The 19176-nt window shown below is 53.7% G+C and overlaps 1 protein-coding gene and 1 long non-coding RNA gene across 2 annotated transcripts; one reads left to right on the top strand and one right to left on the bottom strand.

Annotated features, from left to right (window-relative positions):
- Positions 1 to 7572: 7572 nt before the first annotated feature.
- Positions 7573 to 16710, top strand: DTYMK (deoxythymidylate kinase). Its single transcript, XM_019445287.2, has 5 exons — positions 7573 to 7751; positions 8441 to 8549; positions 10987 to 11077; positions 11817 to 12014; positions 16269 to 16710. The coding sequence occupies exons 1-5, from the start codon at positions 7622 to 7624 to the stop codon at positions 16377 to 16379; spliced, it is 639 nt and encodes a 212-aa protein (XP_019300832.1). The 5' UTR covers positions 7573 to 7621; the 3' UTR covers positions 16380 to 16710.
- On the bottom strand, positions 13834 to 16272 carry LOC109264779 (uncharacterized). Its single transcript, XR_002078859.2, has 2 exons — positions 14995 to 16272; positions 13834 to 14198 (listed from the first exon to the last, which is right to left on the bottom strand). It is a non-coding gene; the product is annotated as an uncharacterized LOC109264779 (long non-coding RNA).
- Positions 16711 to 19176: the final 2466 nt, after the last annotated feature.

Raw genomic sequence — 19176 nt, forward strand, 5'->3', positions numbered from 1 at the left:
GGGGACCCGGCCCGGAGGCGGGGTCGGGGGCGCCGCGCACCCTGGACGCCCGCACCTGTCCGCGCGGCCCTGGACCCCCGGGCCCCGTCCCCAGCCTGGCGGCAGCGCTGGCGCATAACAGGTGCGGGTCGGGTGTGACGAGTGTGGTACGGCGAGCGCGCGCGGTGTCGCCAGCGTCCGGCAGGGCGGTGGGCGACGCACGTGCAGGTAGAGCGCGGGCGCGCCACGTCGGCCGCGGTGCTGGGGAGAAGGGGCCCGGGCCCCGGGGGTTCCAGCGTGCCCTCCCGCAAGTTAGCACACCCTGACCAGGGGAGTTTCGTTATTCGGGATGCGTGTATAAGCATGTAGCCCCCTCGTGACTCTCCCCTAAACCTGTCAAACACTAACGAATTTCCATTTGTTACGTTCGCTGAAAAAATTCAAGCCGTACAGGAATTTCGAGTTTCCCCACCTCCTAAGGGTACAGATCTCTGTCTTATTCACCTTTGAATCCGAATGTTAGCAGGTTGGGTGCATCCCTTCTGGTCCCCTTTCTGTGCTTGATGAAAAAATGCACATAATTGGACACTACCGACCTTTTTTTTTTTTTAATGTTTATTTATTTTTGAGACAGAGACAGAGCATGAGCGGGGGAGGGTCAGAGAGAGAGGGAGACACAGAATCCGAAACAGGCTCCGGGCTCTGAGCTGTCAGCACAGAGCCCGATGTGGGGCCTGAACCCACCGACCGCAAAATCATGACCTGAGCCGAAGTCGGATGCTTAACTGACTGAGCCACCCAGGCGCCCCACTACCGACCTTTTTTGTTTTAAATGGCCATGGTTGGTTTTTTGTTGTTGTTTTTTTTTTTAACTAAATAGACTTTGTCTTTTAGAGTAGTTTTAAGTTTACAGAAAAATTGACAAAAGATCCTATATACCTTTTATCCTTAAACACATACACGTGCGTGTACACACAGCCCCGGTATAATTTGCATTACTGTGGTACATTTATTATAACTGATGAGGGGTGCCTGGGTGGTTCAGTCCGTTAAGTGTCAGACTTCAGCTCAGGTCATGATTTCATGGTTCCTGAGTTCCAAGCCCCCAGTCAGGCTCTGTGCTGACAGTGCAGGGCTCACTTCAGATTCTGTGTCTCTCTCTCTCAAAAATAAACTTTAAAAAAAATTAAATAATATTGATACATTACTATTAAAGTCCATAGTTAACATTAGGGTTCACTCTATTGAACATTCCATGGGTTTTGACAAATGTATAATGACGTGTATAATATACAGAATTGTTTCTCTGCCCGAAAAATCCTGTGCTCCACCTTTCCAGCTCTCTCCCCACTCCCCATAACCCCTAGCAAACACTGATCTTACTGCATAGTTTTCCCTTTCCCAAAATGTCATATAGTTGGAATCACACAGTATGTAGCCTTTTCAGATTGGCTTCTTTCACTTAGCAACATGCATTTAAGTTTCTTCCATGCTTTTTTTTTAATGTTTATTTATTTTTGACAGAGACAGAAACAGATCTCGAGTGGGGGCCGGGCAGAGAAAGAGGGAGACACAGAATCGTAAGCAGGCTCCAGGCTCCGAGCTGTCAGCACAGAGCCTGACGTGGGGCTTGAACTCAGGAAACGTGAGATCGTGACCCAAATTCAGATGCTTAACTGACCGAGCCACCCATGTGCCCCACCTCCATACTTTTTTTGTGATTTGACAGCTCGTTTCTTATTAACGCTGAGTAATATTTCATTGTCTGGGTGTACCATTTCATTGTCTGGGTAAACCATTTCATTGTCTGGGTAAACCATTTCAGGGTTTACCCATTCACCTACTGAAAGAGATCTTGGTTGCTTCCAAGTTTTGGAAATTATGAATAAAGCTAGTATAGTCATTTTTTTTAATTTACATCCAAGTTAGTTAGCATATGGTGCAACAATGATTTCAGAAGTAGATTCCTTAATGCCCCTTACCCATTTAGCCCATCCCCCCCTCCCACAACCCCTCCAGAAACCCTGTTTATTCTCCATATTTGAGTCTCTTGTTTTGTCCCCATCCCTGTTCTTATATTTTTTTTTTTGCTTCCCTTCCCTTATGTTCATCATTTTTGTCTCTCAAAGTCCTCATATGAGTGAAGTCCTATGATATTTGTCTTTCTCTAATTTCACTTACCATAATACCCTCTAGTTTCATCCATGTAGTTGCAAATGGCAAGATTTCATTCTAGTAGTGCAATTGCTGGGTCATAGGATAGTTCTATTTTTAATTTTTTGAGGAAACTCCATACTGTTTTCCATAGTGGCTGCACCAGTTTGCATTCCCATAGTATAATCACTTGTATACAGGTTTTTGTGTGGACATGTTTTCAATTCCTTTTGTTAAACACAAAGAAGTGTAAGATTGTCTACGTTTGTAGGAAACTACCAAACTGTCTTCCAAAGTGGTCGTATCATTTTGCATTTCCATCAGCAATGAATGAGAGTTCCCGTTGCCCCGTATCCTCACTGGCACCTGGTGTCATAAGTGTTCCAGATTTGGGCCATTCTAACAGGTGTGTAGAGAGAGTTCTTTGTTTTTTGCAATTCCCTAATGACATGATTTTGAGCACTTTTTCACACATATATTTGCCATCTGTAGATCTTCCTTTGTGAAGTGTCTGTTCATAAATTCTGCCCATTTTTTAAATTAGGCTGTTGGTTTTCTTCTTGGTGAATCATACTATCCATTTTTCTACTATTTACATCTCTAACTTAATACTCTTGGCAAACATCTGGCCGTGTTTTACTCAATTCTACTTCATTTTGTTGAGTAGATATATTTTCATTGGTGTACCACATTTTAACAATAGATGTTTAATATTTTGATTGTTTTCAATTTTTCGTTACCATAAATGATGCCCTGTTGAACATTTATTCATATGGCTGTATGTATCTGTGTGTTCCAGCTATTTATTCCTGCATAATAAACTACCTGAAAACAGTGGCTTAAAGGAACCATTTGATCATCACTTAGAATTTTTATGAGTCACACATTGCAGCAGGGCTCAAGCAGGAGATTCTTTTTTCTATGGGATACTGTAGAGATCACTGGGGTGGCTGGAAGGTGGCATTCAGCCGGCATTATGGACCAGGGCACTTACGTAGGACCTCTCCAGCATAGCTGTCCCACGTGGTAGTACTTCGCACATGGCCATGCAGGGCTTCCCGAGATCTCCAGGCCTCCGTAGAAGCTGCAATACTTGTGAATGCCCCTTGGAAGTCCCAAGACACCTCACTGCATTTTATTGGTCAAGCAAATTGTTGGGGCCAACTCCGATTTGAGGGGAGGGGAGTTAAACACACCTCTCAATGGGAGGAGTAGCAATGGTTGTGGACAGCTCTAATTTACACACTGTCCTATTAGCCCTTTAGGATAAATTCTTAGAAATGGAATTGCTGGCTCAAAAACTATTGCATGTTCTAAGTGTTGATACTTCTAAATGAATTGCCCAAGGGAAAATAATACCAACTGACACTCCACTAAGTATGTTTCTACACTTTTTGGCCATGATCTCGTGTTTCATGAGTTCGAGCCTGGCGTCAGGGTCTGTGCGAACAGCTCACAGCCTGGAGCCTGCTTCAGCTTCTGTGTCTCCCTCTCTCTCTCTGCCCCTCCCCTGCTCATGTTCTGTCTCTCTCTTAAGAATTAAAAAAAAAAAGAGTAACTTCTTCCAGATAACCATTTGTCTTCTTTCGTTCACGTGACAAAGCTGATGAATTCTCTTACAGAGACCCTGTTTTAGAAACTATCAGAGATGACTCCCTTACTGTCTACTGTTACTGCAACGTACTTAAGAGCAGGTTTCTCAATCTCAGCACTGTTGACACCTTGGGCCAGAAAACTCTTTGCTGTGGAGGTGGGGGTGGGGAGGGGGGCTGTGCTGTGCCCTGTAGGATGCTTAACAGCATCCCTGGCTTCTACTCACTAGATAGCACTTTCCCAAGTTGTGACCATCAAAATGTCCCCTAATCGAGGGGCGCCTGGGTGGCGCAGTCGGTTAAGCGTCCGACTTCAGCCAGGTCACGATCTCGCGGTCCGTGAGTTCGAGCCCCGCGTCAGGCTCTGGGCTGATGGCTCGGAGCCTGGAGCCTGCTTCCGATTGTGTCTCCCTCTCTCTCTGACCCTCCCCCGTTCATGCTCTGTCTCTCTCTGTCCCAAAAATAAATAAAAAAAAAAACGTTGAAAAAAAAAATGTCCCCTAATCGAGAAACAGCTGGGGGGCATTTTGGGGAAGAGTAAGCTACTCTGACATAAAGAAACCCAACCAAGATCCAGTGGCTTGGAAAAGACAGAATTTTATTTCTTCTGTAACAGTCCCAATGTAGAGTCCAGGATGTGGCAACCATGCTCCCTGGGGTCACTCAGGGGCCCAGATTCCTCCAAGCATGGTGTGTCCCCCAGGGAGCTTCGTCATCAGCAGCAAAGGCAAGGCTGGGTTGCAACAAGAGGGAGCAGTGGGCAAAGGGAGAGTACTGTTTGCTGTCTCAAGGAGCACACACCGTATCTACTCACATTTATTTATTTTTTAAATGTTTATTTGGGGGGGAGGCAGAGAGAGAGGGACCAAGGATCTGAAGCAGGCTCTTGTTGACAACACTCACGAACCGTGAGCTCACGACCTGGGCCAAAATCAGACGCTTAACCAACTGAGCCACCCAGGTGCCCCCCCTACTCACGTTTAATTGGCAGTTACTTGGCCACACCTAACTGCAAGTGGGGCTGGGAAAAAGAGTCTGGTAAGGCACTGATGTGCCCAGCAGTCTTCTGGAAGTAGGTGAGTGCTATGGACTGAATATCCCCCCAAACTCATAGGATGAATCCTAGCCCACAGTGTGACTGTATTTGGAAAAGTAATTAAGAGGAGGAAGAGACGCCAGAGATCTCTCTCCACACCTGTGGTAGAAAGACTGGTGCCATCTGAGCCTCCCGGTCTGTGGTGTTTCGATATGGTAGCCAAGCTAACACAGTGAGAGGATCTTTGCTCCACAGCACCAGTGTCTGACACAATCCTGCGAGGTGGAAGGTACAACACACCTGAGAGGCAACAGTAAAAGGGTTTTAGTGATTTTTTTTTTTTAAGATTTTATTTTTAAGTAACCTCTACACCCAATGTAGGGCTCGAACTCACAACCCTGAGATCAAGTCGCACACTCCACGAGCTGTGAGCCAGCCGGGCACCCCAAGTCTTTTTGTTTTTTAATGGACAATCGCAAACACATTAAGAGTAGAGAGGACCTAAGAAGCTCTGTGTGCCCATCAGCCAGTGTCACCAACTCTCAACTTACAACCCATTTTATTTCACCTCTGTCTCCAAGCACACTTAGACCCGGAAGTGCATAACGTCGTCCATGAAGTGGATGTCCTGTGCCCACCTACAAGGCCTCCGTGGTCTGGGGAAGAGGACTCACTGCTTCAAGACAGACCATGCTGAAAATCAGGCCTGAGACCTGACTCCCCCACCGTGGCAGAGCAGAAAGGAGACCGATGTCCAGAGCCAATGGTGCTCCTCTGCCCACCGCAGGGCTATGAGATCAGCACCGGATGCAAGAAGAGGCGGAAGTCACCCTGTGACCATGAGGGAAAAGTAGAACTAAAATGTGGACCTGACCTTCAACATCACCTAGCAAAGGAAGCCGTTCTCTCTCAGCTGCCTAACTCTGAACTTGGAGTTATATGAGATAATGAAATATCCTGGTGATTTAAGCCACAGTGAGGTTGGGATTCTGACAGGGGCAGTTAGTCATCCTGATATTTGAGGTGTGACATGTCCTTAGCGATGGAAGCACAACTGTTTGCTGCATCTTAACATCACCGTGCTTGTGCCAGGTTAGCCGTTTCTGCAGTCAAAAGGGCATCCCCACCAGCACCCAGCACCCAAGACCCTCAACGGCCAGGCTCCTCCATTTCCACCGGCAGCCAGGAAGTCCCTGCATTCACGTTCCTCCCCGGCAGCCTGGTGAGCTCATCCTGCAGACGTGGCACAAGGCTACCCTGGGCCCTGCCGACCCTGCGAAGGTTCTCATCCCCACTCTAATCCTTTTCACACTTTCGAAGGCAAGAAGATGGACATTTTAGAACAGGAGACACCAAACAAATGGATGTTACTTCCCCACCCCGAACATTAAGCACCAGCCTTTGTATCAGTGAGCTCCTCCTAGGCCATGCTGCAGTAACAAGGGATCCCAGGATCAGGGACAGGGAATCCCGCTGGCTTAACTCCTGCCGTGCCATCAGCTGCAGGGGCTGCAGGCCTTCTCTCTGGGATCAGCACGAACAAAGAGTCATAACCATGCAAAAACCCTTTTCACACCGGGGCGCAAAGAGGGGATGGATGAACCACACACCAGCTTTTAAAACTTCTGCCTCAGAGTGTGCGTGTCATCTCTGATTACAGCAGCGTTGGAAGTCATACGCTGAAGATCGACATCGAGGAATGAGGCAAACTATTTGGAATGATGATATAATCTATCACCTTTTCCAGAACCGAAAACCAAATCAGGCAAAGGTCAGTTGGGGAAACATAAAGTTATTCCAGGTGTCTTGGGTAAGAGCGGCATCAGGGTCTTGTACAAACCCTAAGACCTGGGGGGAAAAGTCAGGGAGATCGCGACCGAGGACGTGGGTGGTGCGGGAAGCCTCGGCAGTCTCCTGGGCTGCAGCAGGGAAGCCTGTGCTCCAGGAGGCTCGCTGGAAAATTCTACCTGCAACTGCCTCCGATCCGCAATCTCTAATCCAGTTATGGAGGCTATTCCGGGAAACGTGGCCCCCAGCTGATTACCACCCGAGCTTGTGTGTCCTGCTCCCCATGTGACGGCACCTGGGCAGGGCCCCCGGGAAGCGAGCAGGTGGCGAGGGCGGGATCCCGACGGTGGTACAGCGCCCTCACCAGGCGAGGCCGGCGGACTCCGCAGCAGCACAGTCTCACCTGAAGCACCCCAAACGGCCCGGGTGTCCCTAACATGACATCAGCACACAGGAGAGGGCGCTTTCCGGACTCCAGGAGCTCCTCTCCACCCTGAAGCTACCCCCCCCCCCCCCCCCACTTGCCGTCGCTCCACGGCAGGAGTCGGGCACAAGGCGGCGGAACAGCTGCCCCCGTCCCTCTCCCGAGAGCCCGCCTGTGTCTTCTGAAGCGCACCCCGGGCCTCAGGAACAGCGACAACGCCACCGCTTCCCCGCGACTGTCGCGGAACTACACGGCCGCCACGGGACAGCTCAGTCCGTCCACCCGAGGCACGGCCCGCAGCCCCGGGCCACAGCGGCCGCAGCCCGGGCCCGGAGACTGGGACTCCGCCGGAAGGGGCAGTGTCCGACCAGAGAGCCTTCGCCCCACCCCTGGGCCAGCAGCCAATCCCAGCGTGCGGCAATGAAGACGGCCCACCTTAGTCAATCCCAGAGCGCGCGCGGGCGGCGCTCCGCTGACGCAGATATTTCAGCCGGGCCCGCCACGCGCCGCGGCTAGCGGTTCTTCCCAGCGCGCACTGCGACCGCGCCCCTTTCAGCCAATCACAGCGCGCGCCGCGGACGCCCGCCAATGGGCGCTCTGAAAGGCGGGGCGGCCCGGGACCGCGGCGGGTGGCGGGAAGGCGCCGCGATGGCGGGCCGGCGCGGAGCCCTCATCGTGCTGGAGGGCGTGGATCGCGCGGGAAAGAGCACGCAGAGCCGCAAGCTGGTGGCCACGCTGTGCGCCTCGGGCCACCGTGCCGAGCTGCTTCGCTTCCCGGGTGGGTGTGGCGCCGGCGGGGCGGACGGTGCGCGGTCCCGCTCGGTCTGGTGTTTGTGCGGCTCCGTGGGTCTGTAGTGGACGTACGACCCGGCGGCACTCTCTAAAGCGGGGTCGTGACGTGGTCGTACACTCAGGAGACTGGTGTCGCGAGGTGACGACCCGATCTGTCACCCCAAGCAGTGTCCGTACCCCAGTGTCTGCTTTTGGTTTTCTGGATAGCTGTTTGCTCCCGGGGGGGGGGGGGGGGGGGGGCGGTATGGGATATTTTTAGTTTGTAAAGTAAAACTTTTGATCTCCAAAGTGCTTACGAAAATTTCGTCAGTGCTTACGTTATCCAAAAACACCTTAAGGCCTACGAAATGGGTAAGGAAATGAGGGTAAAATGCTTTTTTGAATACCGTTCTAATCAGTCTGCAAATCTTATGAATAGTTCTTTCGAGATAACTACTTTGTGCCCTCATTTCCTTTTCTTAAAGCATCTTTCGTCCCATCGTGTGTGCACGCTGCTGCCCTGTCTCAGGGAAGCTCCTTTGGCTTCAGGGGGAGGTGTGAACCTGTGTACACACGTGGTACCATAAAACAAAGTTCGACCTGAGTGTGGGACCGGAAGCTCAGCCCCAGCTATATTCTACTTCAGGTGGAGAGTCTGTCCTCACTTTTGTGTCACCCCCTCTTCTCTTTTTTTAGAAAGATCAACTGAAATTGGCAAACTTCTGAGTTCCTACTTGGAAAAGAAGAGCGAGGTGGAAGATCACTCGGTGCACCTGCTTTTCTCCGCGAACCGCTGGGAGCAAGTGTAAAAACAACCTTTGTGCCGTCCCTTCCTGGTGTGCTGCTTCCTTCTTGAGCCTGGGTGAACGGCAGCTCTTGATTCTGAAGGGTGTTGGCAGGAACGCCAGTAATGACACTTTTAAAAGTGTCAGGCTCGTCCCCCGTGACCCGAGGTCTTAGAGCTCCATAGTTCCCAAAGAGCACTGATTAGTGCTTTTCCTTCCTCCTGCCCTGCCACCTTTCTGTTATTAATGGACATTATTTAGGGTAGGTTTAGGTATACAGAAAAGCTGGTGAAAAGGTCAGAGTTCCTCCATACACCTGTCCCTACCCCCTCCTCCATTTCTCATGTTATTGGTTAGATCAGCGAGTTAACTTGTTACAGCGAGTGAACTGCTGTTGACACATTAGTAACTGAAGTTCACAGTTTACCTTCTCCCCGCCCCTTTTGTTTTGCCTCCTCTTACTCAGCCTCTTCCCTCAACATGTAACTTTTACACAGTGCCTGTGGGGTATGCTTTTAGGTGCTTTTGTTTCCATTTACATACACCTGTGTTGTTGGGCTTGTTTTGTTTTGTAACATAAATAAATGGGATCCTCCCATACAGACCACCTCCTAACTTGCTTCCTAATTCTGGCCTGCAGAGTTCTGACTTCCCTGTGGCTCTGGGGAGCTTTTCAGAAAGGCTGCTCCACAGTAGATGCAGCTAGATGCCTGCTGACGGCTTTGCACTGTCCCCCCTTATGAGCAAGCCTACGCTGCTTTCTTCTGGATCCCCTGTGTCTTATTTGGAAAGGTCTTCCCACTCCAAGTATTAGAAGAAAGTGAGATCATTTTTATAATCTTTACTACATCTGGAATTCATGGACATAATTGGTCTGACTTTGCTTTTTGTGGCTTTGTAGAAAAATAAGTCCACTTAGAAATGAAAAACAATGCTGACTCCACTTCCTAGCGAGTGATCTTGTCCCTGGCACACAGGTCTGCATGTGGCACCACTCCTCCTTCAGGTCATTCCAGCCACTACCATTTGCTCAGTCACATGCGAAAGTCCTCGGGTGACCGGTCAGATGCCAGGTTCACATCTGGCACCATTGCCCACCAGTTGTGTGACCTTGGTCCCACGCAGCCCCTCTCAGCCACAGCTGCCTCATCAGCATCGTGGCCATGGTGGCCCCTCTTGTAGATCCAGGTGAGGATCGAGTACAGCTGGACAGGCAGGCCTGCGAATGAGTGCCCGGTTAACCTGGGCTGTTCTGAAGCACTTCTGTGAAGAAACTGCTGATTTCCTCCAGCCCTTTGATTGTCCACCTTTTTGCTCTGCTTAATTGACTCAATTGCTGGTTCCCAGAGATACTTGTCTTCTGGCTTCTGTACAGTCCGGGGGCACAGACTGGGTGGCACTGCCCTCACAGAATGGGGGCAGCACCCTGCACTTCCTTCCCCGTCTCTGCCAAAACCCACCAGTCCTCCAGGGGCACCTTCCCACTCCATGCAGGAATTCATTCCTGGAAATTAGGGATTTCTTTTACTTCCCTAAATAGCAATTTAGCCATTTTCTACTCCCTTCTGTGCCTGTCTACCTGAGATCTCAGGGCTGGGGGCTGACTAGCCATCACCCGGTCGGGGACACCCTTGGCCACCTGTGCATCCTCGTCCCATCCTTCAGGCTCGAGGCCGCAAGCGTCATCGTATCTCCTCCTGGTCTCATCTGCTCCTTTGCCCTCCTGGGTTCTGCTTCTTTTCAGCAGGGCAGCCTGGCCCCTCTGCACCCCCACCCAGACAGCCCCAAGCCTCCCTCTGCTCATCCGTCTTTGTCACTTGTATCTGTGGTGCTTTAGTGGACTTGTCTTTTCTACGTTGGGCTTTGCCGGGAATGCTCCTGTGGCATCTTCTAAAGAGAAGATCCAGGAGTGCCTGGGTGGCTCAGTCGGTTGGGCGACCAACTTCGGCTCAGGTCATGATCTCATGGTCTATGGGTTCAAGCCCCGTGTCAGGCTCTGTGCTGACAGCTCAGAGCCTGGAGCCTGCTTCGGATTCTGTGTCTCCCTCTCTCTCTTCTTCTCCCCGCTCTGTGTTCTATCAAAAATAAATAAACATGGGGCGCCTGGGTGGCTCGGTCGGTTAAGCATCCGACTTCGGCTCAGGTCATGATCTCATGGTCCGTGAGTTTGAGCCCCGCGTCGGGCTCTGTGCTGACAGCTCGGAGCCTAGAGCCTGTTTCAGGTTCTGTGTCTCCCTCCCCCCCCCCCCCCCCCCCGTTCATGCTCTGTCTCTGTCTCAAAAATAAATGTTAAAAAAAATTTTTTTTAAAGCGAAGATCCAGATCTTTTCTGAACAAGAATAAAGTTACAAATCACTGCCCAGTAATCCCTTCATTGCATGGGTTTCTGAACTGGTGAGTTATTTTCTCTGGACCTGTGAAGCCGGGACCGTGGTTCAGAAGCACTCTGTTTTTTAGGCCATTAATTAAGAAGAAGTTGAGCCAAGGCATCACCCTCGTTGTTGACAGATACGCATTTTCTGGTGTCGCCTTCACCAGTGCCAAGGAGGTGAGTGTCTCCTGGCCCCCAGTGTGATCGTGGCAGGTACAGACTCCGTGTGTTCATAAAATGCCTTCTAGGACTGCTAGGGTCCCTCTCTTCGCTGGGTTAAGTCGCTCTTTATCGGGAGGAAGAGCACCCAGATTGTTGTCAGAACTCTGTGTTGCTCGGATAGCATATCAGCGCCTCCATTCCATGGTGGGTGTCCGGGTGTTTTCTATTAATTTTCCTCCCCACCGCCCCCCCCCCCCGTGCCATGTACTTGTCGTTCTACGGGGAGAACGGCAGTGACCATGCTGCCCGTTTGTTCTGCTTTTTATTTAGAAATGTTCACATGAGCACCAGCAGAGAAGACGATAACCACCAGCACCATCACCTGCCTCAGAACCCTCTGGTCTCTGAGCTGACCCACCAGGCACGTCACTAGCTCCTTGGTGAACATTTCAGTTCACATCCCAAAATAACTTCTCACTAACATAATGTCACCGTAACAAAGAGGAGCCCTTTCCTGACGCCGTCATTCAGTCACGTGCTCAGTCGCCAGTTCTGTCGGGAACTGTTTGATTGGTCTTGTGTTTTCACACATAGATTGAATCAGAATCCAATTCAGGGCCGTACTTGAAGTGAGATCCCTTTGCTGTCTCAGACACACATTAGCTTGTTTTTCCCCCTTTGTTAGGAATTTTGAAACCAAAAATTCGACCCCGTCGTGGCTTCTTTCTCTAACTGTTGGGTTCTCTGTTGCCAGAATTTTTCCCTGGACTGGTGCAAGCAGCCGGACGTGGGCCTCCCGAAGCCGGACCTCGTGGTGTTCCTTCAGTTACGGCTGGCAGAGGCCGCCACCCGGGGAGAGTTTGGCCGTGAACGCTATGAGAATGGGAACTTCCAGGAGCGGGCGCTGCGTCGCTTCCATCAGCTGATGGCGGATAAGACTCTGAACTGGAAGGTGAGGGTGTCTCCCGGTGTCGCCGCCAGAAAGCACCTCAGTCCTGCTGCTGAGCCGAGACGCCTGGCGGGCCTGGGGCTCCTCCAGGGCTTCCGCGCACAGCAGACCCCAGCCCTTTGTGGGTTGTGCACAACTAGGGAATTTGGTGCCTGGCGGGTGAGTGGGGGAGAGTTTACTAGATGGCAGCTCCCAGAGTGCAGTCCCGTGTGGTCAGGGCTCCTCTGCTGGCATCATGCCACCCACAGGTCACACCTCGCTTCGCCTTGTTTTTTTTTTTTATTCTGGGTTTTGTTTTAATTTTTGTTTTTTAATGTTTATTTTTGAGAGGGAGAGAGTGCACTCAGGGGAGAGGCAGAGAGAGAGGGAGACACAGAATCCGAAGCAGGCTCTATCTAGGCTCTGAGCTGTCAGCACAGAGCCCGACGTGGGGCTCGAACCTACAAACCGCGAGATCATGACCTGAGCCGAAGTCAAATGCTGAACTGACCTGACCGAGCCACCCGGGCGCCCCTAAGGTTATTTATTTTGAAAGACAGCACGAGCAGGGGAGGGGCAGAGAGAAAGGGGAGACAGCATCCCCAGCAGGCTCCTCACTGTCGGCGCCGGCCTCATAGTGAGACTATCCCACGAACCGTGAGATCGTGACCTGAGCCGGAGCCAAATGTCAGACCCTCAACTGACTGAGCCGCTCGGGCACCCCCGCCTTCCACTTGTAACCTCAGAGTAGCACTCTGGCTTGCTGTGTCTGTTCCACCTCTGATCTCGAAAGTCCTAGCTGGCAGGTTTGGGCGGGGCCCTCTGTTCTGCTTCCACACCTGGGAGTCCTTTGCTACCTCCCTCCCAGCCCTGTCCCACCAGTTCCAGCCCCGGAAGGGGCCTTTCTTCCTTTCCTCTTGTGAGGATGTCCTCCTCTCACCCGCAGGCTCACACCCATGCAGCTCAGCCCCTGTCTACCTGGGCGTAGTGCCCCTCAGCCCTGCTCCCTCCGCCTCAGCGCACCGCTCCCGTTCGCCTGGCCCATTTCCCCCTCCCCATGGACACCAGAGCGGCCCCTTCCCCACTGCTCCCCGGGCCCACCCTTATCCCTGTGTGGTCAGAGGCTGCCCCGGGAATGAGAATGTTGGCTTTCTTTCCCATCAGCAAGCTCCACTGCTGAGAGGGGCCGCATCCCTGCTGTGCTGTGGGAGGCCTAAGGGAGTCGCTTTGGCTCCCAGTGCTTTGGCTCCCAGTTCGGCCGTCTTCTCTGGTTCATGCTGCTCCCTCGAGCTGCCTGTCTGTGGCCCCATCCCGTCCCCCACACAGAATTCTGCCTCTCTCGTCAGGGTGCTTTCTCCTGCTGTGCAAGGACAGCGTTCCTGTGAGACTGGCAGTAAGGGAAAGTGGCTTAAAGCAAAGAAGCGATCACCGTTAGTTTATATGGAACATTTCTGAATGTTCCCAGACCCAGAAAATCACCTCTCCTAGGCCCTCGTGACCCATCTTGCTAACGAGCGCCCATAACCCATGGATGTGAAGCCCAGACACTCGCAGACACAGCGCTCTGGCGGCGGGGCGCGGGGACGCGGAGGGCCGTCCCGGGGAGGGAGCCCAGCGGGCCTCCTTGCTGCAAAACCAACGCTGAGCGCCCTTTTCGCCCTTTCCAGTAAAGCGAAAATCCTTGTTGGTTTCTTTTGGTTAGCGAAACCGGTACTAACATCGGTCTTTGACACAGACTTTTGCAAAGCAGGGGACACCATTCCATTTCTGTTCAACGTGCCTGCGTCAGAGCTGGGGGTGTGAGCAGCGTGTTTCTTTCTACAAATGGAAGCTCCAGATAAAATCCCTTTAAGTTTGTTTAATATCAATGAGCTTTTAAACCCATTTTTACACTGATTGATTATATCGTATGCAGAAATTCCAAAGTTCTGTTCCATTTCTGTTTTTCTTTTGTCAATCAGTTCTGCGTGGTTTAAGTTATTCTGAATTTAGAACACTTTGCAAAATCTGCGAGGAATAAGACAGAAATGTCTGCGATCAGGAATGTGAGTGGAGAGGAAACCGTTTCCTACCGACCAGCGCTGGTGCCCTTGTCCTTCCCGACCTCCTGAGTTTTCATCTTGTGTCGCTTCCTTTAGTCTTAAGAACATTCTGTAATGTTCCCTGTAGGGTGGGTCTCCTGGCATAGAATTCTCAGCTTTTGTTTATCTGAAAATTAACGTTTTTAGCATTATTTTTGAAAAGTTTTTAAGCAAATAACAAAAAGAAGTTACAACTTGCAAGTATAGTATATAAAACTCTCTCCCAGGACCATTCGAGAATGAATTTGTACCCAACACCTGCCCCCTGCCATGTACTGTCAGATTTGGGACTTAACGCCATTGGGTCCCCAGGCCCATTTGGGTTACCCCCCGTTCGGGTTCCCACTCACGTCCTTTTTAACAAATGACTCCATGTACAGTCACGTGCCTGGCCTTAGCCTGTGACTTTCATGACTCTGACACTTCGGAAGTTTCACAGCAGTTGTGGTAGTGAGTCTCAGATGGCCTCTCCTGTTTGCCCACGACCGGATTCAGGTCGTGCGTCTCTGGCAGGGTAGCATTAGCGGGCTGTCGGCTTCCCAGTGCACCCTGCCATGTCATGTGGGATTTCGGCTTGTCCCATTTCTGGTGATGCTTGCTTTGTCGGGTATTTATACTGAAGTGTAGCTGACACACACTGTTAAGGTTAGTGTGCACCACAGTGACGGGACCCGCATGTGCCACTGGCTGTGGTCCCCAGGCTGGGCCTTCCACGTCATGACTCCACCCCGTAACCGGAAGCCTGGCCTTCCCTCTCCCCTGCACCCCCCCACCCCTTCCCCTCTGGCAACCACCAGTGCGATCTTTGCATTTATGCGTCTCTTCCTGCTTTTTGTTTGTTTGTTTAGATTCCACGTACACGTGAAATCATACGGTGTCTGTCTCTGGCTTACTTCACTTAGCCTGCCACCCCCTGGGCTCACCTGTGTCCCTGCATACGGCGGGAGCTCCTTCCGCCCTTCGGCTGAGCGATGTCCCGCTGTGCGCGTACCGGTGACGTTCACCTCCAGGGTGCTTGCTGGGCCCCACTGCGAGGGGACTCTCTGTCTGTAACTAATGCGTGTTTTGTGATGAGATTCTTCAAAACCACCAAAGAGTCTCATCGCTCATCAGGTTTTCAGTTCACCTCTACGTCTGTATCTGAACAGACCCGTGTTTTCCTGCTTTACCACCAACAGTCTGTTCGCCGAGGTCTGGCCCACGGGACCCCCGTCCCCACGGCTCCTGTTACACTTCTGCTCCCCAGCACGTGAACATTTTCTGGATTTGTCCTGTATTTTTCCAGCCCAGCTCTAGAATCGGTTGCCTCCCCAGGTTTCCCTGGTTGCTTTTTGTGGCAAAAGGTATTTCTAGATCCGTGTCCAGGGACCCAGGGCGCTTGTTGGTGCTGTGCTGTGTCTGTTCCCAGGCCCTCAGAGGACTAGAGATGTAGAAGTTTCTGTGTGATATGCCATGTGTGAGTTTATATACAGGTGTGTGTGTGTGTGTGTGTGTGTGTGTGGTACACATGTGTGTGGTTTTCCCATGTGTGTTTATACATGTGTGGTACACCTGTGTGTGTTTACATGTATGGGGGGGTACACCCGTGTGCGAGCTCATACGTGTGTGAGACATGCCCGTATGCCAGTTCACACCTGGCATACAGGGTGCAGAATGCAGTCTAGAAGGCCTTCAGGAGGGTGTCACCGGTGTGGGCTCTCGGGCTGTGTAGGAGGTCATTCCGACTCCTGCAACCAGACCTCACGAAATCGTTCCACAGCTGAGTGGGTCTGTGCTCCCAGGAGCCCGGCTGTGTCAGGACAAAACCGTCTCCCCAGGCCTGACTTCTTGCAGAACTTGCCGGAGTTCCGAGCAGCGACCGGGCAGGGCTGCGGCCGGGCGGGCCCTGCAATCCCTGCGCGTGCTCTGAGCTGGACTGGTCGGGGTGGGGAGGCGAGGGGAGGGGGCTGATGGGGAGCAGGACTGGGTGTTTCTCCTGTGTCGGGGCCACGGCAGGAGTGCGGGACGCCTTGGTCCTCAGGACACGAGCAAAGCCCACCTTCCTGAGCCACGACCAGAGGTCAGACGGGAGGGTGAAGGACCCCGGCGGCGTGGGGTGCCCCTCCGGAGCCCAGCCCCGCCTGGAGTCCCCGCGCGCAGCGAGAACGGCGAGAAGCATTAACCGTCCTCTCTCTCCCTGCCTCCCCTGTGGGAACAGATGGTCGACGCCTCCAAAAGCATCGAAGATGTCCACAAGGAGATCCACGCCCTCTCCGTGGACACCATCCGGGCCGTCATGCAGAGGCCGCTGGGGGAGCTGTGGAAGTAGGCGCGCAGCGCCCCTCGTCGGTGGCCCCTCGGGGCGGAGCTGCTGGGGAGGTGGACGACCCGACGCCGTGCGCATGCGTGGACCAGCGCCGGCAGCCGCAGGCCAGCCCGTCGTGAGGTGACGGGGCGCGGAGACCCCGTGCGCGCAGTGCCCCCGTGCGCGCAGTGCCCCCGGGGCAGGCTTCCTCCGCCCGCTTTTACCCCGAGATCCCGGTAAATTACTGTTTTCTCTTCCAGAGGGACTGCATCCACGCGGTTTCATTGAAACGGCAGTCCGCTGAAACGCTCCTGAATCTTTTCTAGGAACTAATAAAAATGATTTGGGGAACGTCCTGCCGGGCAGTCGTCTCCTTAGCAGCCGTGGGCGTGAGGGAGAGGCGGTCCTGGCGGGCCAGCCCCGGCCGGGCCTTCGGGATCCCTGCCCGGCGTTGCTGGCAGCCGCCGCTGGGCCCTGTGCACCTGCGTGCTGGCCCGTCGTAAGCTGCTGTGAGTGGTCTGAGGGCGCGAAGAGAATCGGGGCTGAGGGCAGTGCAGCGGGGGCCCCCCTCCAGAGGGACTGCGGCCGAGGTGTGGTATCTGGGTGACCACTACATTGTAAGAGGTGACGAGAGGAGCCTGGGCAGCACCTGCCGGTGGCCTCAAGGGTCCTGCGCAGCGGCAGCGCCCAGGGCCACACTTGCCTGTGCTGGGCAGGGTCGTGCTTGTCTGGGTTCTTGTCTGTGGTCACCGGGCCGGGGGCGCAGGCCCGGACGTGCCCAAGGCGGCCCGGCCCTGCGTCCTGGTCCTCAGGGGGCATCTCAAAGGGGACGGAGGAAATGATGGGTTCTGTGTCCTTTGCTTGCTGAGGGGCCTGGGGACAGCACGGTGTCAGCCTCAGGCATCTGTCCATCAGAGGGTGCTGGTTCTGTCCACTCAGACCGCGCCGCACCCTGGAGGTCACCATTGGGTAACGAGAGCTGTCGGAACAGGGTAGACTGTGGAGTGCCGGGTGTCCCCCCGCGCCCCCAGTGGTGGCCTGGCCCCATCATCGTTAGCTGCCTTTGTGCTCTTTGACAGAATCGAGGCCTCATGCCCTGTGATGAAAACAGTCGCTGCCCCCCCAACTGGGGGCCCCTGGGTGGTCAGTCCGTTGAACATCCAACTCTTGGTTTTGGCCATCATCGCACAGTTGGTGGGATCGCGCCCTGTGTTGGGCTCTGTGCTGACAGCATGGAGCCTGCTTGGGATTCTCTCTCTCTCTCTCTCTCTCTCTCTCTCTCTCTCCCCCCCTCCCTCTCTCTCTCTCTCTCCCTCTCTCCCTCTCTCTCCCTTTCTCCCTCTCTCCCTCTCTCCCTCTCTCCCTGCCCCTCCCCAACTTGCTTGCACATGCACACTTTCTCTCAAAATAAGTAATAGTAGACTTAAGAAGCTCCCAAACCAGCATCCCACGTGCCTCCCGTTGCCGTGGGGCAGGCCAGGGTGACTGACACCTAGTGAGAGGTGGGGACTGTCGGGCAGGCGGAGTGGGTGGTGGGTGGAGGCTGTGCCCGGAACACCCAGGCCATGATGGCAGCTGAGGGGACCTCTCAGCTGCAGACAGCTGCACCCCAGGCTAGATAGAACTCAAGCCGTGGGGAGCCACCTGCTCGGCGCTGGGCCGTGGTGGGGTTGGAGGTGGACAGGAATTCGGGAAGAGAAGGACTGCAGCGGAGGCAGAAATGGTCTGACAGATTCCAGCTTTCTCCAGGAAATACGGTGGGGCTTCAAACATCTGGCCAGGTGGCAGCGGCAGGGGCAGGCCTGACCAAGGAGGGGTAGGTAGGGGGCGGACAGGGTCCAGAGCACCCTTCTCTCCGGTGGTTTCCGGTCTCTCCCTAAAGACGACTGTCAGGCGCTGGGTGGGGCACCCGCACGGCAAGGGGACCGGAGAAAGCCCACGGTGCTGTCACAGGGTCTCTGGTGGGGAGGCGGCAGTCCTGGTCAGGGGAGTGGGCGGCAGCAGGAGGGCTCAGAGGGCGCGCCCTCGCTGGCACTCAGGGTGGAGGGAGGGCCCCGGTCCCCACCCCGGGGAGCACAGGTGGCTTCTGGGAGACGGGAGGAGGTGGGCCGGCACGGGCCCGGGCCTCCAGCCAGAAGCAGCCTTGCAGAAGCCTTCTCAGGGCTCCTGGGAAGAAGGCAGCTGCTGCTTCGACTGTTCCAGCTCATGCTACTCTGGGTGTCCCCTAGAGGCCGTGGCGCGGGCTCCCGGACTTCCTCACCTGGGGAGCTTTTGTCTGCCTTCGCCCCCTGGCAGCTGCCATGGATGGCAGGTGGGGGCGCTGTGTGACTCGTGCCGAGGTGACCGGACGAGGCCAGTGGGCTCAGCCCACCTGGAAGGACACTGCTTTCAGAAATCAAACCAAGGATGGGGCGCCTGGGTGGCTCAGTCGGTTAAGCGGACGACTTCGGCTCGGGTCATGATCTGTCATTGCCGTTTTTGAGTTCAAGCCCCACATCAGGCTCTGTGCTGACAGCTCAGAGCCTGGAGCTGCTTCAGAGTCTGTGTCTCCGTCTCTCTCTGCTCCTCCCCCACTCACACTGTCTCTCTCTCAAAAATAAACGTTAAGAATCAAACTAAGGCTAACACCACGCGGGAGACACTCTCCACGGCCTCTCTTGTCGAAGGAGGAGCCGCTGTGCGTCGTCCTAAAATCGAGTTCCTTGTCTTTCACTCTGGGGACCACGAGGCCGAGGGCAGCATCACAGCCCACAAGCTGGTGGGGGCAGGACGGGCTCCTCGTGCGCCACTCTGGGGACGAGAGCTGCCCACACCCGCCGGC

Source organism: Panthera pardus, unplaced genomic scaffold (assembly GCF_024362965.1).
Source record: "Panthera pardus isolate Hobbes unplaced genomic scaffold, ASM2436296v1 HiC_scaffold_10, whole genome shotgun sequence".
NCBI lineage: Eukaryota > Metazoa > Chordata > Mammalia > Carnivora > Felidae > Panthera > Panthera pardus.

Excerpts from the sequence above, each read along its gene's own strand:
- DTYMK (XM_019445287.2), top strand. The coding sequence starts at position 7,622 with ATGGCGGGCCGGCGCGGAGCCCTCATCGTGCTGGAGGGCGTGGATCGC. Across the intron at positions 8,550-10,986 it reads GCGAACCGCTGGGAGCAAGT|GCCATTAATTAAGAAGAAGT; the intron begins GTAAAAACAACC and ends TCTGTTTTTTAG. Across the intron at positions 11,078-11,816 it reads CCTTCACCAGTGCCAAGGAG|AATTTTTCCCTGGACTGGTG; the intron begins GTGAGTGTCTCC and ends CTCTGTTGCCAG.